Below are 25,537 nucleotides of genomic sequence, written 5' to 3' on the forward strand. Positions count from 1 at the left end.
GGACCCCAGGTTGGGGCAACCAGCTAACGGGGATCCTTAATAAAAAATGAAAAATGAAAATCAAAAAGTGGCGCCATGACCACAGAGAGCTAACTAGCGTATGCTGCTATATTGACATATTGAGCTGCTGCATCGCCTCAGAGTTGGCGAAAGTTCATTCTCGATTCTAAATCACGCCTCTCACCCGGATAGTCGAAGGTTGTGGACCCGCTGTAAACCCACAAGTTGGTACACTTTGACATCCAACTTAGACCCAAAGGTGGAAAACCCGTTCGCATTTTTTCAACCCTTCATAGGATTATGATTAATTCTTCATCTAAACAGGAAGATATAAACATCCCATCAGTCTGCATTCCAGTGAGCGCAGACATCGTACAGTAAGTCGTTGTTTTATTATGTTTGTTGTCTCTCATCAAGTCTGCCATGATTAGTCGTGTTCTGTAAAATTAATACATCACCGAATGCTTAAAATGATGAAAATATGTAAATATTACATGTTATTATGAATGTTATTACAACGCATAACTGCAGCATGTATATAAAACATTTATGGATGTTTTTTTATTAACTTTATTTACAAGTTAGAACGCATAATGTGTTCTTGTCTTACATAAGGATTGTGACGACATTCCAAAAAAAAAAGCAGGAAATTCCTTCAGCATTCCGTAGCTTTATTTTGAAAAAGAAAAACATTTCCCCCCTGCAGTGTTGAACTTACCCGTGAACTGTGCGGTTGCCGGCGAGCCGGGGTTGCTGGGCGTGGAATCCAGAGTGTCGGAGTAGCAGCTCTCGCCCTCGGAGTCCCAGGCGGAGCAGGCCGACGAGAGGGAGGAGGGCGAGGGCGAGGAGTAGCACGGGTCCTTGTCCACCTCCTCAAACTTCCTCTTGAGAAGCCCGCTCATGGCGCTCATGACGATCTGCACACAACACAGCAGCGGCTTCATTAGTGCCTTGCTCCGGACGCCTTAGGACAAATATTTTGACTCGGGGGGCCACATTGAGAGAAAAAAATGTGTCTGGGGGGGGCCAATGTGTATACATTATATATACACATTTAGCTGTTAAAATCTGACTAACTATGAACAATAAAACACTGAATATTAAGAACATATGAACATCGCTCCTCTTTTACGTGGGATTTACAATATTAACTATGAACAATAAAAGACTGAATATTAACAACATATGAACATCACTCTTCTTCTACGTAGGATTTACATTAACTATGAACAATAAAACACTGAATATTAAGAACATATGAACATCACTCTTCTTTTACATGGGATTTACATTAACTGTGAACAATAAAACACTGAATATTAAGAACATAGTTCCTCTTTTACGTGGAATTTACAATATTAACTATGAACAATAAAACACTGAATATTAACAACATATGAACACCGCTCCTCTTCTAAGTGGGATTTACAATATTAACTATGAACAATAAAACACTGAAAATAAAAACATATGAAAATCGCTCCTCTTTTACGTGGGATTTACAATATTAACTATGAACAATAAAACACTGAATATTAACAACATATGAACATTGCTCCTTTTCTACGTGGGATTTACAATAATAACTATGAACAATAAAACACTGAATATTAACAACGTAGCTCCTCTTTTACGTGGGATTTACAATATCAACTATGAACAATAAAACACTGAAAATAACAACATATGAACATCGCTCCTCTTTTACATGGGATTTACATTAACTATGAACAATAAAACACTGAATATTAACAACATATGAACATCGCTCATCTTTTACGTGGGATTTACAATATTAACTATGAACAATAAAACACTGAATATTAACAACATATGAACATCGCTCATCTTTTACGTGGGATTTACAATATTAACTATGAACAATAAAACACTGAATATTAACAACATATGAACATCGCTCCTCTTTTACGTGGGATTTACAATATTAACTATGAACAATAAAAAACTGAATATTAACATATGAACATCGCTCCTCTTTCACTTCTCAGACCAGCTCCTCGATAGTTTTGTATCTTTTACAATCAAGCAAAACACAACAAAAATGTGACAATCCGCAAAATATGAATGCAAAGTGTAATAAACACCTACGAAATGATATATTATCACGTGAAAATCTGCTTCCGCATCTGTTCCTGACACATGAGTTTGGGGCTGGCTGCTCTGAAAACAAACCGCGCCCACTCTGCTTTGTTCCTGGTCTGAGCTGCTGTGACGTAGATTATTGTAATAACTCTTCTAACACCCAAAAGCGCAGATTTCGACCATTGAAATACTTTCTATAGTTCAAGACTCACGGTCATTTAAAAACATCACTGCACATCATAATGGTGGCTACAGTTTTGATGTTAAAGGTCTAAAATAATTATGTAGAATGGACTGAAAATCTTAATGGGCCGTATTTTGCCCAGGAGGTAGAAAGACCACCACCAGGTCGCACACCAGGCATCCGCCAAACTGTTTCTACAAAACAATCAAGCTTTGCTCAAAACAAGAAATCATTCCTAACAGAAATTATTTAATTAATTGAAAATAGGTAAAAATGTATTTCACGGTTTAAAATATTTATTGACTAACTTTACTATTTATTAATAATTGTATATTTTTTACACTCAGTTTTACACTTCATTTTCCTAATATATAACACTTTTTTTTAAATTTTTTTTTTTACAAAAGAACAAAATGTGAGCCTCAACGTGACTGGGTGTAATATTGTATTAGGCCACCAGAGGTCACCAAAGCACAACACGGCTGCACAGACAATGTAATGAGTCTCACACGTAACAATACCAAGGCTGCTGGCAGTAGGATGACGTCAGTGTAATGCTATTACGTCATTATCTAGGTTCTTGCACAAAAAAAAAACATTTTGCAGCTTGCTGTGTTCTTTTGGATGACTTTGAAGACACTAGAAGAAACATCAAACAAGAAACAGAGCAGAAAGGAAAGCCTTTCAGACACGCTAATATTATTTTAATTATTGCATGTGAGAGAGAGAGCCACTGAGCCGGAGGACGCAATCAATAAGAGCTCATTTGCATAAATCAACAATTAGTGGAGCCTTTGCTCCCAAATCCTATCAAGGTTTTAGAAGAAGTCGTCCAGCGAAACGCCAACACTGTCAAACATTCCGCATCGATAAACGCGGTCACATGACCTTCCCCAGTGAAGATACATCCTGTGAGGCGAAGTGCAGCATCAGCGATAAAAAACAATTGATCGTTTGAGAGGCAAAAGGCAGGAAAAAAGAGCTCCTGAGGAGAGAACGAGTTGAACGTGCACTCTAAAGACAAAATGTGAGTTGAACAGCAAAGGTTAGAGAATCAAACGCCGACCTTAGGGAGGTCATTTTTGTTATTGTTGGCTTTTGTACAAGCTTATCGTGAACTACTGTGGGAGCAAAACACATCTTTAGATTTGTTCAACACAGGTTTTAGTACGGCTGGGCGATACGGCTGAAAACCGTATCACGATGTAAGTGTTTTACATCGGTCAAAAAATATCCATCATTGATATTTTCTGTGAAAAATATATAGGATTTTATTTCAAATGGCCCTCTGATTATAATCCCTCAGCTATCAAGGCAATAATCACATTGAACACTTAACAATAAACTCTTAAAAATCAGGAATATGTAAGAAATGCGTCATAAAGTGTAAGAAAATAGGGCAAAGTGTGAAAATATAAACAGAGAATAACTATTTTCTGCAGGTTTAGTGGCAGGAAAAATAACGGCTGTGTAACATTAATTTGCCCTGTTATTCTTGTTTAACTATGGAGATTATTTGTTGTTATTGTTTAAATATTATTAATAAATTGGTCGATATCAATAATTGACATTTTTTATGACCTATAGAAAATAAGGAGCAGGAGAATAATATTTATTAGAAATGTAACTTCCTGGGATTATGATCCCTCAGCTATCAAGGCAGGAAGGACGTGTCAACACAAGCATGGAAAACACTCAAACAATGTCAACAAAATAGTAAAATCACATTGAACACTTAACAATAAGCTCTTGAAAATAAGGAATATAAAGTGTAAGAAAATAGTGCAACATTATTAGGCTTCCTGTGCACCTAAGATGCGACTTTAAGGTTTTACTACTTACGTATAAAATACTACACGGTCAAGCTCCTGCCTATCTTGCCGATTGTATTGTACCATATGTCCCGGCAAGAAATCTGCGTTCAAAGAACTCCGGCTTATTAGTGATTCCCAAAGCCCAAAAAAAGTCTGCGGGCTATAGAGCGTTTTCTATTCGGGCTCCAATACTATGGAATGCCCTCCCGGTAAAAGTTAGAGATGCTACCTCAGTAGAAGCATTTAAGTCTCATCTTAAAACTCATTTGTATACTCTAGCCTTTAAATAGACTCCCTTTTTAGACCAGTTGATCTGCCGTTTCTTTTCTTTTCTTTTCTACTCTGCTCCGGGGTGGACCGCTAGCCTGTCCATCAGATGGGGACATCTCTACGCTGCTGACCCGTCTCCGCTCGGGATGGTTCCCGCTGGCCCCACCATGGACTGGACTTTCGCTGATGTGTTGGACTTTCACAATATTATGTCAGACCCACGCGACACCGAGGATGTCGTTGTGGCTTGTACAGCCCTTTGAGACACCTGTGATTTAGGGCTATATAAATAAACATTGATTGATTGATTGATTATTCTTGTTTAACTATGGAGATAATTGTTTGTTATGCAGTAATTGTTTAAATATTATTAATAAATTGGTCGATATCACTAATTATTTACATTTTTTATGACCTATAGAAAATAAGGAGCAGGAGAATAATATTTATTTGAAAAGTAACTTCCTGGGATTATAATCCCTCAGCTATCAAGGCAGAAAGGAAATATCAACACAAGCATGGAAAACACTCAAACAATGTCAACAAAATAGTAAAATCACATTGAACACTGAACAATAAGCTCTTGAAAATAAGGAATATAAAGTGTAAGAAAATAGTGCAAAGTGTGAAAATGTAAACAGAGAAACCTGAGAAGAAGTACTTTCTGCTGGTTTAGTGCCAGGAAGTTACAGCTGTGCTCTAAAGGGTGAGCGCGGCTAAGGTGGTGTGCTATTAGCGGTCTCGCCTTGCATCATTTACTGACCACATTGGTCTGACTCCGGTCCCTTTAAAAAAAATTCCGCTTTTATCCACAATTTCTGTATTTGGGTATCGGTTTCAAAAAGTAAAATGTATGACTTTTAAAAACGCCGCTGTACGGAGTGGTACACGGACGTAGAGAGAAGTACAGAGCGCCAAAAAACCTTAAAAGGCACTGCCTGTGTGTGCCGGCCCAATCACACAACATCAACGGCTTTTCACACACACACACACGAGTGAATGCAATTCATATTTGGTCAACAGCCATACAGGTCACACTGAGGGTAGCCGTATAAACACCTTTAACACTGTTACAAATATGCGTCACACTGTGAACCCACACCAAACAAGAATGACAAACACATTTCGGGAGAACGTCCGCACCGTAACACAACAGAACAAATACCCAGAACCCCTTGCAGCACTAACTCTTCCGGGACGCTACAATATACACCCCCCCCCCCCCCACACCTCAACTCCGCCCACCTCAACCTCCTCATGCTCTCTCAGGGAGAGCATGTCCCAAATTCCAAGCTGCTGTTTTGAGGCATGTTAAAAAAAATAGTGCACTTTGTGACTTCAATAATAAATATGGCAGTGCCATGTTGGCAGTTTTTTCCATAACTTGAGTTGATTTATTTTGGAAAACCTTGTTACTTTGTTTAATGCATCACAACAAAATTAGGATTAATAATGTGTTAATTCCACAACTGTATATATCGGTATCCAGTGTTTCCCATAAACTGCCAAGATACCTGTGGCGGTGGGGGCGTGGCTATGGGCGTGGTCACCATGACATCATCGAGTCATTTGCATAATTTACTACAATGATATGATTTTCTCTAAAAAGGCTCAAAAATGTATACTTACTAATTAATAATAACAGTTTTATTTTAAACGTCCATCCATCCATCCATTTTACAATATAATTACAACACTTTATGTACATATTTATATACAGATTTGAACAATAAGTTATTCACTGAAATATATTTATTAATTGTGGTTCTTACAAAAAATATGTCTTATATAATATAAAAGCTAAAATGTCTCTTAAAGCTCTGCCCCTTTAATTAGTGCATACTAAATCATTTAACTTTAGCCTACTGCTACAACCATATTATTTACCAGCAACATAAAGTGAAACAGAGGCAGAGGTGTCCTGCCACAGTCAGTAACAAATAAACAGAAAACGGTAGTGGTAAGGCAACAAGAGAAGTACCCCACACTTCTCTTTTGTAAAGTAAATCTGAACATCTACATCAACTATATGATTTGCCTGAGAAGCTGGAAAGGACAACAACAACAACAACAAAAAAAAAAAAAAAAAATTTTTTTTTTTGTATTTTTTAAAAATTTGTGCCGGACGTAATTCTTTCGTGGCGGGCCGCCACAAATAAATGAATGTGTGGGAAACACTGGTATCGGTTGATATCGGAATCGGTATTTAAGAGTTGGACAATATCGGCCTATCGGATATCGGCAAAAAAGCCATTATCGGACATCTCTAGTAGTAATTTAAATTTATCGATACAATCGCCCAGGCCTACTTCCTGCGTCGCTCGGTTACGAGAGAGCGAGTGCCTTTGTCCACGCAACCAACCTTGCTTTGCAACTTCCACTTTCAACCCGACGAAAAATTGGCGAACGTTTTTTTTTTTATTGATGTCAATTGTTGTATATTGGTACTGCCCGAGGTTTTAAAACTATGAAGAGGAGTTGGCGTTAGCAGGCGGCCGAAGGACTTGTTGGGGGAGTGTGACCTGCACGCTGCCTCTTATCAGCTGTTATGCAATGTCAGCAAGCTTCAGGCCGCAACATGGAGCAATTACGTCAAAAAAAGAAGTTACAAGGACAGTGTGACCAGGATAAGGGAGAAGACATCTTATCACGTCCCCTCCCTGCACGCAGAGTGAATGAATCACTTTGCCGCAAAAGACCGCCGCGCTCCAGACCCCCCGCGTTCGTACCCGTGCATGACTTCTTACAGAAATGAAATAAAGCAAACAAAGCGACGAGGCGTCCTCGAGGGAGCGCAGAGTGCCAGCTCAGCAAAGTCTTTTTAATTAAAAGCTGCGGCGAGGCGGCCGGGAGCAGGATGGGAGGGACCGGAGGGTGTCAGAAGTGGGTCATTGTCTCTTGACTGCAGCCCACCTGACACATTGATTTGCTAATCCTGCTCAACGGGCAGAAACAATGGCCAGAGGTTAATCCCAGTTTGTGCAGCGCACGGAGGAAGACCACGAGGCCGCCGAAGGGGGGGGGGGGGGGGGGGAAGGCGGCCGAGTGAAGGAGAGCAGTGCGAGGGCTGAGACGAGACAGCGCGGCCGGAACCCAGACCTAAATGGTGCATCGCTGTCCTTCCGTCGAGGTAGGACAGGAAGCATCCATCGCTCGCCAAGGGAAGACGTCGGCACAAAGAGTGAAACAACAAACATTATCATTTACCTTTAGAATGCTGCACAAACAGCAGCAAGACAGTGGACTTTGTCCAGACCTGATAAGAGAACATGTGTCAAGCGGCACCGAGAGATTTTGCATCACAGATGTCCAAAGTGCAGCATGGACAACATTTCTACCCTGCAGCTGCTTTTTTTCGAGGTTTTTTTTTTTTTACTGCCCTGCAGCACTAATTCCACACATACAATCAGCCAAATCTCCCTACAAAAAACACCCAAAAACCATATATATACATATTATTAGGGATGTCCGATAATGGCTTTTTGCCGATATTGCCTAACTCTTAATTACAGATACCGATATATACAGTCGTGGAATTAACACATTATTATGCCTAATTTGGACAACCAGGTATGGTGAAGAAAAGGTCCTTTTTTAAAAAAAGTATAAAATAAAATAAGATAAATAAATTTAAAAACATTTTTTTGAATAAAAAAGAAAGTACAACAATATAAAAACAGTTACATAGAAACTAGTAATTAATGAAAATTTGTAAAATTAACTGTTAAAGGTTAGTACTATTAGTGGACCAGCAGCACGCACAATCATGTGTGCTTACGGACTGTATCCCTTGCAGACTGTATTGATATATATTGATATATAATGTAGGAACCAGAATATTAATAACAGAAAGAAACAACCCTTTTGTGTGAAAGAGTGTAAATGGGGGAGGGAGGTTTTTTGGGTTGGTGCACTAATTGTAAGTGTATCTTGTGTTTTTTATGTGGATTTAATATTTAAAAAAATAAATAAATAAATAAAAACTGATACTGATAATAAAAAAAACGATACTGATAATTTCCGATATTACATTTTAACGCATTTATCGGCCGATAATACCGGCAGACCGATATTATCGGACATCTCTAGATAACATTTCTAGCCTGCAGCTGCTTTTTTCGAGGGTTTTTTTTTTTTTTTTACTGCCCCGCAGCACTAATTCCACACATACAATCAGCCAAATCTCCCTACAAAAAACACCCAAAAACCATATATATACATATTATTAGGGATGTCCGATAATGGCTTTTTGCCGATATTCCGATATTGTCCAACTATTAATTACCGATACCGATATCAACCGATACCGATATATACAGTCGTGGAGTTATTATGCCTAATTTGGACAACCAGGTATGGTGAAGATAAGGTCCTTTTTTTAAAAATGTATAAAATAAAATAAGATAAATAAATTTTAAAACATTTTCTTGAATAAAAAAGAAAGTACAACAATATAAAAACAGTTACATAGAAACTAGTAATTAATGAAAATTTGTAAAATTAACTGTTAAAGGTTAGTATTATTAGTGGACCAGCAGCACGCACAATCATGTGTGCTTACGGACTGTATCCCTTGCAGACTGTATTGATATATAATTGATATATAATGTAGGAACCAGAATATTAATAACAGAAAGAAACAACCCTTTTGTGTGAATGTGTGTAAATGGGGGGAGGGAGGTTTTTTGGGTTGGTGCACTAATTGTAAGTGTATCTTGGGTTTTTAATGTGGATTTAATATTAAAAAAAATAAATAAATAAATAAATAAATAAGAACTGATACTGATAATAAAAAACCGATACCGATAATTCCCGATATTACATTTTAACGCATTTATCGGCCGATAATATCGGCAGACCGATATTATCGGACATCTCTAGATAACATTTCCAGCCTGCAGCTGCTTTTTTCGAGGTTTTTTTTTTTTTTTTACTGCCCTGCAGCACTAATTCCACACATACAATCAGCCAAATCTCCCTACAAAAAACACCCAAAAACCATATATATACATATTATTAGGGATGTCCGATAATGGCTTTTTGCCGATATTCCGATATTGTCCAACTATTAATTACCGATACCGATATCAACCGATACAGATATATATAGTCGTGGAGTTATTATGCCTAATTTGGACAACCAGGTATGGTGAAGATAAGGTCCTTTTTTGAAAAATTAATAAAATAAAATAAGATAAATAAATTTAAAAACATTTTCTTGAATAAAAAAGAAAGTAATACAATATAAAAACAGTTACATAGAAACTAGTAATTAATGAAAATGAGTAAAATTAACTGTTAAAGGTTAGTACTATTAGTGGACCAGCAGCACGCACGATCATGTGTGCTTACGGACTGTATCCCTTGCAGACTGTATTGATATATATTGATATATAATGTAGGAACCAGAATATTAATAACAGAAAGAAACAACCCTTTTTTGGGGTGGTGTACTAATTGTAAGTGTATCTTGTGTTTTTTATGTTGATTTAATAAAAATAAAAAATAAATAAAAAACTATACCGATAATAAAAAAAACGATACCGATAATTTCCGACATTACATTTTAAAGCATTTATCGACATCTCTACATATTATGCATATATACCTACATATATATACACAATTTATAGATACCAGTGTTTCCCACACATTCATGTATTTGTGGCGGCCCGCCACGAAAGAATTAGGTCCGCCACAAATAGATTTTTTTTTTTTTTTGTCCTGTCCAGCTTCTCAGGCAAATCATATAGTTGATGTAGATGCCCATATAGGCTGTTCAGATTTACTTTCAAAAGAGAAGTGTAGGATACTTCTCTTGTTGCCTTATTTGTATTTGACCACTACTGTTTTCTGTTTATTTGTTACTGACTGTGGCAGGACACCTCTGCCTCTGTTTCACTTTATGTTGCTGGTAAATAATATGGTTGTAGTAGTAGGCTAAAGTTAAATTATTTAGTATGCACTAATTAAAGGGGCAGAGCTTTAAGAGACATTTTAGCTTTTATAATTTTATAAGATATATTTTTTGTAAGAACCACAATTAATAAATATATTTCAGTGAATAACTTATTGTTCAAATCTGTATATAAATATGTAAATAAAGTGTTGTAATTATATTGTAAAATGGATGGATGGATGGACGTTTAAAACAAAACTGTTATTATTAATTAGTAAGTATACATTTTTTGAGCCTTTTTAGAGAAAATCATATCATTGTAGTAAATTATGCAAATGACTCGATGATGTCATGGTGACCACGCCCATAGCCACGCCCCCACCGCCACAGGTATCTTGGCAGTTTATAGGAAACACTGCATACATACATACTTTATACATATATACATACAGTCGCGATCAAAAGTGTACATACACTTGTAAAGAACATCATGTCATGGCTGTCTTGAGTTTCCAATCATTTCTACAACTCTTATTTTGTTGTGATAGAGTGATAGGAGCACATACTTGTTGGTCACAAAAAACATTCATGAAGTTTGGTTCTTTCATGAATTTATTATGGGTCTACTGAAAATGTGCTGGGTCAAAAGTAGACATACAGCAATGTTAATATTTAGAGATGTCTGATAATGGCTTTTTTGGCGATATTGTCCAACTCTTAATTACAGATTCCGATATCAACCGATATATACAGTCGTGGAATGAACACATTATTATGCCTAATTTTGTTGTGATGCCCCGCTGGATGCATTAAACAATGTAACAAGGTTTTCCAAAATAAATCAACTCAAGTTATGGAAATAACTGCCAACATGGCACTGCCATATTTATTATTGAAGTCACAAAGTGCTTTTTTTTTTTTTTTTACCATACCTCAAAACAGCAGCTTGGAATTTGGGACATGCCCTCCCTGAGAGAGCATGAGGAGGTTGAGGTGGGCAGGGTAGCGGGGGATGTATATTGTAGCGTCCTGGAAGAGTAAGTGCTGCAAGGGGTTCTGGGTATTTGTTCTGTTCTGTTTATGTTGTGTTACGGTGCGGATGTTCTCCCGAAATGTGTTTTGTCATTCTTGTTTGGTGTGGGTTCACAGTGTGGCGCATATTTGTAACAGTGTTAAACTTGTTTATACGGCCACCCTCAGTGTGACCTGTATGGCTGTTGACCAAGTATGACTTGCATTGTGAAAAGCCGTAGATATTATGTGACTGGGCCGTCACGCAAAGGCAGTGCCTTTAAGGTTTATTGGCGCTCTGTACTTCTCCCTACGTCCGTGTACACAGCGGCGTTTTAAAAAGTCATACATTTTACTTTTTGAAACAGATACCGATCATTTCCGATATTACATTTTAAAGCATTTATCGGCCGATACTATCGGCAGTCCGATATTATCGGACATCTCTATTAATATTTTCTTACATGTCCCTTGGCAAGTTTCACATCCACAAGCTTCTGCTTGAATTTTTGACCACTCCTCTTGACAAAATTGGTGCAGTTCAGCTAAATTTGTTGGTTTTCTGACACATACTTGTTTCTTCAGCATTGTCCACACATTTAAGTCAGGACTTTGGGAAGGCCATTCTAAAACCTTCATTCTAGCCTGATTTAGCCATTCCTTGACCACTTTTGACGTGTGTTTGGGGTCATTGTCCTGTTGGAACACCCAACTGCGCCCAAGACCCGACCTACGGGCTGATGATTTTAGCTTGTCCTGAAGAATTTGGAGGTAATCCTCCTTTTTCATTGTCCCATTGGCAGCAAAACAGGCCCACAGCATAATACTACCACCACCACCACCACCATGCTTGACGATAGGGATGGTGTTCCTGGGATTAAAGGCCTCACCTTTTCTCCTCCAAACATATTGCTGGGTATTGTGGCCAAACAGCTCAATTGTTGTTTCATCTGACATCACAAGGACAAAGATAAGACCTTCTGGAGGAAAGTTCTGTGGTCTGATGAAATAAATATCTATCTATATCAGGGGTCACCAACCTTTTTGAAAACAAGAGTTACTTCTTGGGTACTGATTAATGCGAAGGGCTACCAGTTTGATACACACTTAAATAAATTGCCAGAAATAGCCAATTTGCTCAATTTACCTTTAACTCTATGTTATTATTAATAATTAATGATATTTACACTTAATTAATCGGTTTAAAAGAGGAGAAAACACGAAAAAAATGACAATTAATTTTGAAACAAAGTTTATCTTCAATTTCGACTCTTTAAAATTCAAAATTCAACCGAAAAAAAGAAGAGAAAAACTAGCTAATTCGAATCTTTTTTGAAAAAATTAAAAAAATAATTTATGGAACATCATTAGTAATTTTTCCTGATTAAGATTAATTTTAGAATTTTGATGACATGTTTTAAAAAGGTTAAAATCCAATCTACACTTTGTTAGAATATATAACAAATTGGACCAAACAAAGACAAATCATTATTTCTTCTACATTTTCCAGAACAAAAATTTTAAAATAAATTCAAAAGACTTTGAAATAAGATTTAAATTTGATTCTACAGATTTTCTAGATTTGCCAGAATAATTTTTTTGAATTTTAATCATAATAAGTTTGAAGAAATATTACACAAATATTCTTCGTGGAAAAAACAGAAGCTAAAATGAAGAATTAAATTAAAATGTATTTATTATTCTTTACAATAAAAATAAATTTACCTGAACATTGATTTAAATTGTCAGGAAAGAAGAGGAAGGAATTTAAAAGGTAAAAAGGTATATGTGTTTAAAAATCCTAAAATAATTTTTAAGGTTTTATTTTTTCTCTAAAATTGTCTTTCTGAAAGTTATAAGAAGCAAAGTAAAACATTAAAGAATTTATTTAAACAAGTGAAGACCAAGTCTTTAAAATATTTTCTTGGATTTTCAAATTCTATTTGAGTTTTGTCTCTCTTAGAATTAAAAATGTCAGGCAAAGAGAGACCAGCTTGCTAGTAAATAAATAAAATTAAAAAAATAGAGGCAGCTCTTTAAGTGCTGCTATTTGAGCTATTTTTAGAACAGGCCAGCGGGCTACTCATCTGGTCCTAACGGGCTACCTGGTGCCCGCGGGCACCGCATTGGTGACCCCTGATCTATATCAATGGAATAAAAAATACTATCGTTATGGGGATATTATATATTTGTGTCCATAAGACAGTGAACAGTATCTAACTTTGATGATTTGTACAAGTCTGCTCTTGTTTAGTTCTTGCTTCCTTCAGGATGGAACCAATCCAACAGAGTCTTTAACTTGAACTTACTAGTGCTGAGATATCAGATGAGATCACGCGGGTGTTAAAGGACTTCTTTTGAAAATATCTATTGATCTTTGTCTATGGGGCCCACATGAATACGCCTCTCAAGTAGCACTAAAGTTCCACGCTCAGACCATCGCCATGAAAATCTCGACTGTAAGTCATTCGTGCTTCTTAGTTCAGCAAACATCGGAGGTTTTTTTTTTTCTTCCTGTGCTTTTCTGCAACAACCGATAAGTTAGTTTTGTTACATTTGCAGTAAATGTTAGTCAGGTTACATTTGGATCATTCGATGTTGAAGACTCTTATGTTTTTCCTTTTTTTTATGCATTTTAACTTGTAAATAAATAATAGCAAAAGTCAGCTAACAATGGAGCTAATGTGAGTCGCTCTATTCCACCTATACAGTGCTCTAAAAACATTCACAAACCTCCATTAAGGTTTTATGTGAGTATATATGTAATGTAGTAACATTCATAATAACATGTAATATTTACATGTTTTGCTCCTTTTAAGCATACGGCGTCGTATTAATTAATTAACGTTCAACAACAACAAGACTACTAATCATGTCAGACTTGATGAGAGACAACAAAGACGACTTTGGTACAAATAATGATCCAAAAACTTTTATTTTTGAACCTGAATATAAGGAGGATGACCGCATACGGCGTCGTATGAATTAATTAACGTTCAACAACAACAAGACTACTAATCATGTCAGACTAGATGACAGACAACAAAGACGACTTTGGTACAAATAATGATCCAAAAACGTTTATTTTTTAACCTGAATATAAGGAGGATGACCGCATACGGCGTCGTATTAATTAATTAACGTTCAACAACAACAAGACTACTAATCATGTCAGACTTGATGAGAGACAACAAAGACGACTTGGGTACAAATAATGATCCAAAAACTTTTATTTTTGAACCTGAATATAAGGAGGATGACCGCATACGGCGTCGTATTAATTAATTAACGTTCAACAACAACAAGACTACTAATCATGTCAGACTAGATGACAGACAACAAAGACGACTTAGGTACAAATAATGATCCAAAAAGTTTTATTTTTGAACCTGAATATAAGGAGGATGACCGCATACGGCGTCGTATTAATTAATTAACGTTCAACAACAACAAGACTACTCATCATGTCAGACTTGATGAGAGACAACAAAGACGACTTTGGTACAAATAATGATCCAAAAACTTTTATTTTTGAACCTGAATACAAGGAGGATGACCGCATACGGCGTCGTATTAATTAATTAACGTTCAACAAAAACAAGACTACTAATCATGTCAGACTTGATGAGAGACAACAAAGACGACTTTGGTACAAATAATGATCCAAAAACTTCTATTTTTGAACCTGAATATAAGGAGGATGACCTACAAGTTTGCTGAACAGATGCAGCTTTAGTCAAACACTGAGCATCATGTAGCAGTATTGCTAAGTGCTAAACAAGATGTATAAACATAATAAAACAATCACTTACTGTACAATGTCTTCTCTCACTGGGATAAAGACTAATGGGATGTTTATATCTTCCCCTTTACATGAACTATTCATCATAATCCTCACAAAATATATATTTTTAAAGTGCTTTTTCCGCGTATTTTGATCATTTTAAGCGTACGTGTTTGTGGAGGGAGGTGTGGCCAGCGCGCCTGCAGGAGCAAAGGTCACCGCCTCTGTCTATGGTGCTGAGGACGAGCACCATGGGATAGGGGCGGGGCATGTGCTGACGGCGAGACACGGCTGGCAGGTGATTGGATTTCACAGGTGGTACGTGTTAATCTAATCATCTGTTGTCTTTAACAGTAAGCGGCCGGGAGCAAGAGGGGAGAGAGGATACGGACGTGGCTGAAAAGTCGCGTCCTGCTGGGGAGAAAACTTGTGGTAAAATCTATGTACATTAAAACCTGGTTAAAAACTGCACGCTTGGCTCTGGTGCTGTGTCTGGGAAGCAACTTCCACAGTGTTAATTAACGTTCACTATTTCCTTCAACAACAACAACAAGACTACTAATCATGGCAGACTTGATGAGAGACAACAAAGACTACTTTGGTACAAATAATGATCCAAAAACTTATATTTTTTGAACCTGAATATAAAGAGGATGACCTACAAGTTTTAGAAGCTTTCGTCAAACACTAAGCATCATGGAGCAGTATTGCTAAGTGCTAAACAAGATATACAAACATGATAAAACAATCACTTACTGTACAATGTCTGCTGGAATAAAGACTGATGGGATGTTTATATCTTCCCCTTGACATGAACTATTCATCATAATCCTCACAAAGGGTTAAAAAACTAGTTTTTTTCGTGTTTTCTCACCATCTCCGGGTCTAAGTGGGATGTCAAAGTTAAAAAACTTGTGCGTTTATGTCCACAAACTTCTACTATCCAGGTGAGAGGCACGATTTATAATCTGGAATTAACTTTCACCGACTCAGAGGCGACGCAGCAGCTCAATATGTCAACATAAAAATTCACATTTATTTATTTATTTACATCCGAATTGGGATTTTTATTCATGCTGATTTTAAATTGATTCATACATTTCAAAAACTTTTTTTTTTAAATTAAAATCTTGTTTTTCAAAAGATATTTTTAGGCCATCTCCATGGAACCGGGGGGAACCTTTCTAACCCGTGAGCGGTTTTGAAAAAGTTTCATTATAATCTTAATACCAAAGTACAGTAGTTTGAATCGAGGTCGTGTTGAATCGAAAATACATTTTGGATCGAATCGTCAGCCCAGGAATCTGAATTGGAAAGAATCGTTAAGTGCCCAAAAAGAGTCACAGTCCTAACAATGAGCTTTCTGTCGTGGCGCGGCTAAAAATGCGTTAGCACTTATAATAGCAACATTGCTAATGCTTAATATAAATTCACGACATGTAAATAGAGAATTGTTGACGTTTTTGGATGTTTTTTTAAAGGGCCTTATGGGCACAATTGTGTTCCCCTTTTAGCTGCCATTGTTAGCCACCTTGTACTAGCTGTATTTTACGAGTTAGAATGCATAACAAGATAAACAAAACAAAAAAGTCCACTTTAATGAATAAAAATGTGAAGAATAAACATTTCATTCTTCAAAATGAGGCCTTCGGAGAACACGTTGATGATGTGTGTGTGTGTGTACGGACGCCGACAAGACAACAAATTGACTTGAAAAGAGCGCCTCCTGCTGGTAGGGAGGAGAACGCTCCCGAGCGGAAGCGGAGAAACATTCCGTTCCCTGGTCGTGTTCCCGGCTTTCCAGAAAGGCGAGGGAGGATTGTACAAAACAAATAAATAATGTCATGTCTCCACGCCGCAGGAATTCCACCCTGGCGGCCGGGAAAGACGCTCAATCTAAGCCAGATGTTTCCCGCTCGGAAAGTCTTGACACTGGCGCGCCAAAGCCGCACACCTGACTGTGTGCACGTGCACCTCGCCATTAATCTGGGGCGCCCTTGGAAGTTTGGGGGGGGGGGTCGAAGGTCGAATGGAAGCTGCTGCCTTTAGGACAGGGGTCGGCAAACCAAAAATGTTGAAAGAGCCATATTGGACCAAAAATACCACAAAAAAATCTGTCTGGAGCGGCAAAAACTTAAAAGCCTTATAATGAAGGCAACACATGATGTAAGTGTCTATATTAGCCTACTATCAAAATGACTTTGTCTTATATAAGTGTTATAATGAAGACAACACATGATGTAAGTGTCTATATTAGCTATATTAGCCTACTATCAAAATGACTTTAAAAGTCTTATATAAGTGTTATAATGAAGACAACACATGATGTAAGTGTCTATATTAGCCTACTATCAAAATGACTTTAAAAGTCTTACATAAGTGTTATAATGAAGACAACACATGATGTAAGCGTCTATATTAGCTATATTAGCCTACTATCAAAATGACTTTAAAAGTCTTATATAAGTGTTATAATGAAGACAACACATGATATAAGTGTCTATATTAGCTATATTAGCATACTATCAAAATTACTTTGTCTTATATAAGTGTTATAATGAAGACAACACATGATGTAAGTGTCTATATTAGCCTACTATCAAAATTACTTTGTCTTATATAAGTGTTATAATGAAGACAACACATGATGTAAGTGTCTATATTAGCTATATTAGCATACTATCAAAATTACTTTGTCTTATATAAGTGTTATAATGAAGACAACACATGATGTAAGCGTCTATATTAGCCTACTATCAAAATGACTTTAAAAGTCTTATATAAGTGTTATAATGAAGGCAACACATGATGTAAGTGTCTATATTAGCTATATTAGCCTACTATCAAAATGACTTTAAAAGTCTTATGTAAGTGTTAAAATGAAGACAACACATGTGTCTATATTAGCTATATTAGCCTACTATCAAAATGACTTTAAAAGTGTTATAATGAAGACAGCACATAATGTGTCTTTATTGGCCTACTATCAAAATGACTTTAAAAGTCTTATATAAGTGTTATAATGAAGACAACACATGATGTAAGTGTTTATATTAGCTTTATTAGCCTACTATCAACATTACCTTAAAAGTCCTATATAAGCTATATTATATAGTCTTATCTAAGCTATATTAGCCTACTATCAAAATGACTTTAAAAGTCTTATGTAAGTGTTATAATGAAGACAACACATGATGTGTCTATATTAGCTATATTAGCCTACTATCAAAATGACTTTAAAAGTGTTATAATGAAGACAGCACATAATGTGTCTTTATTAGCCTACTATCAAAATTACTTTAAAAGTTTTATATATATGTTATAATGACAACAACACATGATGTAAGTGTCTATATTAGCCTACTATCAAAATGACCTGAAAAGTCTTACATACGTTATAATGAAGGCAACAAATGATGTAAGTATTTATATTAGCTATATTAGCTTACTATCAAAATGACTTAAAAAGTTTTATATAAGTGTTATAATGAAGACAACACATGATGTAAGTGTCTATATTAGCCTACTATCAAAATTACCTTAAAAGTCCTACATAAGCTATATTATATACTCTTATATAAGCTATATTAGCCTACTATCAAAATGACTTTAAAAGTCTCATATAAGTGTTATAATGAAGACAGCACGACGTAAGTGTCTATATTAGCCTACTATCAAAATGACTTTACAAGTCTCATATAAGTGTTATAATGAAGACAACACATAATGTAAGTGACTATATTAGCCTACTATCAAAATGACTATGTGTCGCAGGCTGACGCAAATCTTCAATGACAGAAATGTTGAAATGTAATATTTATTCTACACATTTTTACAACATTGGAAAACATTAGTCAAACTTCTCAGAGGGTGATATAACTCCTGGAAATGACCATCTTAGAATGGCCAACAGATATAGATGTGTGTGTCCAAGTTAAGGAAAAATCTTCCTCTAATGGATGTATTACAATCTTTGCAAGCTGGGTAAAATTTGCTGTGGTCTGGAACAACATGGCGCACAAACAACTATCAGAAATGCAGCCAATATTACAGACTGATAATGTGTCATGAGACATGCAAATATAAACTAAAAATACAAAGAAGTTAAGGAAATTAAATTAGCTCAAATATACCCACAAACGAGGCCCAACGATGCAATATGTACACACAGCTAGCATGAATAGCTTGATTAGAGCTCCAACAAGTCAATAACATCAACAAAGCACACCTTTGTGCATTCAGGCACGGCATAAAAAGTTTGGTGGACAAAATGAGACAAGGAAAAAGTGGCATGAAACACGACTTTCTGTGGCAGCATCAAAGAAAGTTGCACGTGTAAACAAACCGCGTTGCGTTCAAGGACCGCCGAAACTAGTAGGACAAAACAGTGCTCGCCAAATATAAACAGTGGGATTTCTAACAGTTAGGGAGGTTTGTGTCATGTTTGTCCTCCTACACAAACCATATGAAAACAACAAAAAATTGTTTTTCTCCCATCTTTTTCTTTTCCATTTTCATACATTTTTGAAAAAGCTCCAAGGAGCCACAAGAGCGGCGCTAAAGAGACGCATGCGGCTCTAGAGCCGCGGGTTGGCGACCGTCCGCTTTAGGACAACAGGAAGTGGGCATTGAGTGTTTGTCAGATATAAACAGCAGGATGTGAGGAGAAATAGTCCATTTGTGGCAGGAGAAAAATATAAACATGCTAAGAAGACAAATGGAAGCTAAACAAAGGATCCAACACGTCATGTCAGACTAGATGACAGACAACAAAGACTACTTTGAGACAAATGATGATGCAGAAACTTCTTTTTTTGAGCCTGAATATAAGGAGGATGACCTACAGGTTTCAGAAGCTGTGTGCTAAACAGATGCAGCTTTAGTCAAACACTAAGCACCATGTAGCAGTGTTGCTAAAACAAGATGTACAAACATCATAAAACAACCACTTACTGTACAATGTCTTCTCTCACTGGGATAAAGACTGATGGGATGTTTATATCTTCCCCTTTCCGTGAACTATTCATCATAACCCTCACAAAATATTTCTTAAAGTGTTTTTTTTCATCATTTTTGTTAATTAACGTTCACTATTTCCTTCAACAACAACAAGACTACTAATCATTGCAGACTTGAAAGACAACAAAGACTACTTTAGGACAAATTATGATGCAGAAACTTCTATTTTTGAGCCCGAGTATAAGGAGGATGACCTACAAGTTTTAGAAGCTGTGTGCTAAACAGATGCAGCTTTAGTCCAACACTAATCAATCAATCAATGTTTATTTATATAGCCCTAAATCACAAGTGTCTCAAAGGGCTGTACAAGCCACAACGACATCCTCGGTACAGAGCCCACATACGGGCAAGGAAAACTCACCCCAGTGGGACGTCAATGTGAATGACTATGAGAAACCTTGGAGAGGACCGCATATGTGGGTAACCCCACACTAAGCATCATGTAGCAGTATTGCTAAGTGCTAAAACAAGATGTATAAATGTCATAAAACAACCACTTACTGTACACTGTCTGCTCTCACTGGGATAAAGACTGATGGGATGTTTATATTTTCCCCTTTCCATGAACTATTCATCATAATCTTCACAAAATATTTCTTAAAAAGTTTTTTTTTTAAAATCATTTTAAGCATATGTGTTAATTAACATTCACTATTTCCTTCAACAACAACAAGACTACTAATCATGGTGGACAACAAAGACTACGTTGGGACAAATGATGATCCAGAAACTTATATTTTTGAGCTTGAGTATAAGGACGATGATGTACAAGTTTTAGAAGCTGTCCGCTAAACAGATGCAGCTTTAGTCAAACACTAAGCATCATGTAGCAGTATTGCTAAGTGCTAAAACAAGATGTACAAACATCATAAAACAACCACTTACTGTAATTAATTAACGTTCACTATTTCCTTTATCATTGAAGACTTGAAAGACAACAAAGATGACTTTGGGACAAATGATGATCCAGAAACTTATATTTTTGAGCCTGAGTATAAAGAGGATGACCTACAAATTTAAGAAGCTGTGTGCTAAACAGATGCAGCTTTCGTCAAACACTAAGCATCATGTAGCAGTGTTGCTAAATGCTAAACAAGATGTACAAACATCATAAAACAACCACTTACTGTACAAGGTCTGCTCTCACTGGTGGGATGTTTATATCTTCCCCTTTCCATAAACTATTCATCATAATCCTCACAAAATATATATTTTTAAAGTGTTTTATTTTGTGTTTTTTGATCATTTTAAGCATTTGTGTTAATCCCCTAGGGGGGGGGGGGGGGTTACCCACATATGCGGTCCTCTCCAAGGTTTCTCATAGTCATTCACATTGACGTCCCACTGGAGCGTATGTGGGCTCTGTACCGAGGATGTCGTTGTGGCTTGTACAGCCCTTTGAGACACTTGTGATTTAGGGCTATATAAATAAACATTGATTGATTGATTGATTGAATTAACGTTCACTATTTCCCCTCAACAACAACAATACTACTTATCATGGCAGACTTGAAAGACAACAAAGACTACTTTGGGACAAATGATGATCCAGAAACTTCTAATTTTGAGCCTGAGTTTAAGGAGGATGATGTACAAGTTTTAGAAGCTGTCCGCTAAACAGATGCAGCTTTAGTCAAACACTAAGCATCATGTAGCAGTATTGCTAAGTGCTAAAACAAGATGTACAAACATCATAAAACAACCACTTACTGTACAATGTCTTCTCTCACTGGGATAAGGACTGGTGGGATGTTTATAGCTTCCCCTTTTTGTGAACTATTCATCATAACCCTCACAAAATACTTCTTAAAAAGTTTTTTTTTTCCATGTTTTTTTATATTTTAAGCATTTTTGTTAATTAACGTTCACTATTTCCTTCAACAACAACAAGACTACTAATCATGGCAGACTTGAAAGACAACAAAGACTACTTTGGGACGACTGATGATGCAGAATCTTCTATTTTTGAGCCCGAGTATAAGGAGGATGATGTACAAGTTTTAAAAGCTGTGTGCTAAACAGATGCAGCTTTCGTCAAACACTAAGCACCATGTAGCAGTGTTGCTAAACAAGATGTACAAACATCATAAAACAACCACTTAATGTACAATGTCTTCTCTCACTGGGATAAAGACTGGTGGGATGTTTATATCTTCCCCTTTTCGTGAACTATGCATGGTAACCCTCACAAAATATTTCTTAAAAAGTTTATTTTTTCCGTGTTTTTTTATCATTTTAAGCATTTTTGTTAGTTAATGTTCACTATTTCCTTCAACAACAACAAGACTACTAATCATTGCAGACTTTAAAGACAACAAAGACTACTTTGGGACGAATGATGACGCAGAAACTTCTATTTTTGAGCCCGAGTATAAGAAGGATGATGTACAAGTTTTAGAAGCTGTGTGCTAAACAGATGCAGCTTTCGTCAAACACTAAGCATCACGTAGCAGTGTTGCTAAATGCTAAACAAGATGTACAACCATCATAAAACAACCACTTACTGTACAATGTCTGCTGGAATAAAGACTCTCCTTTTCCATTTTCATACATATTTGAAAAAGCTCCAAGGAGCCACAAGGGCGGCGCTAAAGAGCCACATGCAGCTCTGGAGCCGCGGGTTGCCGACCCCCCCATTTTAGGACAACAGGAAGTGGGCATTGAGTGTTTGTCAGATATAAACAGCAACATGTGAGGAGAAATAGTCCATTTGTGGCAGGAGAGGAATATAAACATGCTAAGAAGACAAATGGAAGCTACACAAAGGATCCTTCTCCTCATTGCACTCCTCCAACACATCTTTACTCCAAACAACCGGCGGAGGTCGCCCTGGAGACGCTTTCAAGTCGCCATTATTGGCAATATTGCCGATACGATCATCGATATTGCCAGCAACAGCCCAACAATGCCCCATTGGTCCAAGTTATCGTCAATAAGATGGCAAAGGTGTCTGACATGTCAGCTGGCGGCGCTCACACACTCCAAAGCAAGTCGCGGCCGATAACAAACAAGCAGGCAAACTTGACAGAAAGGCGGTATCGGCCCCCACGTCGACGCCGATGGATCGATACGCCGATCGACGCGTCAACTAAAGAGCGACTTGAAACACAAAAGAAAGTAAAAGGTGATAAAAATGTAAAAAAAAAGAACATCTTCCTCACCAGCGGCGCAGTCCGGGCAGCATGAGACGTGATGGCGTTCATCCACGGGACGAGAACGTGACGGCGTTTATCCACGGGACGAGACCAGGGGAGGAAAGATGAAAGGATCCCCGCGCGGGTCGTGGCCGATTTCGTGCGCCTGCTGGCGGCGACGGAGAGTCTGCTCGTCTGAGCTCGGCGGAGAAACACTCGAGCTTTTCTGGCGTCAGTGGAAAACTCCTCCCGGCGTGTGTCGTGACGCAGGCCGTGACACACGCAGGAGGCGGCGGCCATTGTGCTTCCTCCTCCTCCTCCTCCTCCTCCACCTCCTCCCACTCCTGTGTCGTCATCGTGCTCCTCCCATGTGACCACGTCGACCGCGTCATTTTGTCACGCAACTATTTCGGCCAAAAACAAGGTGAGCTACAAACGTTTAAAGGCCTACTGAAATGAATTTTTTTTTATTTAAACGGGGATAGCAGATCTATTCTATGTGTCATACTTGATCATTTCGCGATATTGCCATATTTTTGCTGAAAGGATTTAGTATAGAACAACGACGATAAAGATTGCAACTTTTGGTATCTGATAAAAAAAAGGCTTGCACCTACCGGAAGTAGCGTGACGTAGTCAGTTGAACATATACGCAAAGTTCCCTATTGTTTACAATGATGGCCGCATGAAGTGAGAGAGATTCGGACCGAGAAAGCGACAATTTCCCCATTAATTTGAGCGAGGATGAAAGATTTGTGGATGAGTAAAGTGCAAGTGAAGGACTAGTGGGGAGTTGAAGCTATTCAGATAGGGAAGATGCTGTGAGAGCCGGGGGTGACCTGATATTCAGCTGGGAATGACTACAACAGTAAATAAACACAAGACATATATATACTCTATTAGCCACAACACAACCAGGCTTATATTTAATATGCCACAAATTAATCCTGCATAAAAACACCTGCGTGTTTGTTATGCTAGCTCCTAGCTCCTCTGCTAGCTCCTAGCTCCATAGAACACGCCAATACAATTCAAACACCTGATCAACACACACAATCACTCAGCCCAAAAGACCGTTTACCTAACCCAAGGTTCATAAAGCTTATATATTTTTTAAAAGTTACGTACGTGACGCGCACATACGGTCAAGTTATCGAATGTTTAGCAGCCAAGGCTGCATACTCACGGTACCTGATATTCAGCTGGGAATGACTACAACAGTAAATAAACACAAGACATATATATACTCTATTAGCCACAACACAACCAGGCTTATATTTAATATGCCACAAATTAATCCTGCATAATAACACCTGCGTGTTTGTTATGCTAGCTCCTAGCTCCTCTGCTAGCTCCTAGCTCCATAGAACACGCCAATACAATTCAAACACCCGATCAACACACACAATCACTCAGCCCAAAAGACCGTTCACCTAACCCAAGGTTCATAAAGCTTATATATTTTTAAAAAGTTACGTACGTGACGCGCACGTACGGTACGGTACGTGTTATGCTAGCTCCTAGCTCCTCTGCTAGCTCCTAGCTCCATAGAACACGCCAATACAATTCAAACACATGATCAACACACACAATCACTCAGCCCAAAAGACCGTTCACCTAACCCAAGGTTCATAAAGCTTATATATTTAAAAAAAGTTACGTACATACGCAAAAAAAAGCCAAAGCTGCATACTCACAGTAGCACGTCTGCGTCTTTGTCATCCAAATCAAAGTAATCCTGGTAAGAGTCTGTGTTGTCCCAGTTCTCTACAGGCGTCTGTGTATCCAAATCAAAAGTCCTCCTGGTTAGAGTCTCTGTTATCTGAGTTCTTCCATCTTGACTGCATCTTTCGGGAATGTAAACAAAGAAGCGCCGGCTGTGTACTGTTGTGGCTGACTACGTTCGAAAAATACGTCCATTTCGCACCGACAACTTTCTTCTTTGCTTGCTCGGCTTCCTTCTCCATAATGCAATGAACATGATTGAAACAGATTCACGAACACAGATGTCCAGAATACTGTGGAATTATGAAATGAAAACAGAGCTTTTTCGTATCGGCTTCAATGTGGAAGGCATACCCGTGTTCGTCGGGCTACGTCACACGCATACGTCATCCTCAGAGGCGTTTCGAACCGGAAGTTTAGCGGCAAATTTAAAATGTCACTTTATAAGTTAACCCGGCCGTATTGGCATGTATTATAATGTTAAGATTTCATCATTGATATATAAACTATCAGACTGCGTGGTCGGTAGTAGTGGGTTTCAGTAGGCCTTTAACAAAACTGTGGAGTGAAATGACACACACACACTTATCTCAC

The 25,537-nt window shown here is 37.5% G+C and overlaps 1 protein-coding gene across 1 annotated transcript in view; it reads right to left on the minus strand.

Moving 5' to 3' along the window:
• The window catches only part of csrnp1b (cysteine-serine-rich nuclear protein 1b), a 40,792-nt gene extending 17,137 nt beyond the window's left edge, over positions 1-23,655 (minus strand). Inside the window, exons 1-2 of the mRNA XM_062020644.1 lie at positions 23,246-23,655; positions 719-917 (exon numbers count right to left, since the gene is read on the minus strand). Coding sequence (XP_061876628.1) covers positions 719-917; positions 23,246-23,518 — 472 coding nt within the window. The 5' untranslated portion in view covers positions 23,519-23,655. The remainder of the gene's footprint in view (positions 1-718; positions 918-23,245) is intronic.
• Positions 23,656-25,537: the final 1,882 nt, after the last annotated feature.

Source organism: Entelurus aequoreus, linkage group LG15, assembly GCF_033978785.1.
Source record: "Entelurus aequoreus isolate RoL-2023_Sb linkage group LG15, RoL_Eaeq_v1.1, whole genome shotgun sequence".
In the NCBI taxonomy this organism is placed as follows: domain Eukaryota; kingdom Metazoa; phylum Chordata; class Actinopteri; order Syngnathiformes; family Syngnathidae; genus Entelurus; species Entelurus aequoreus.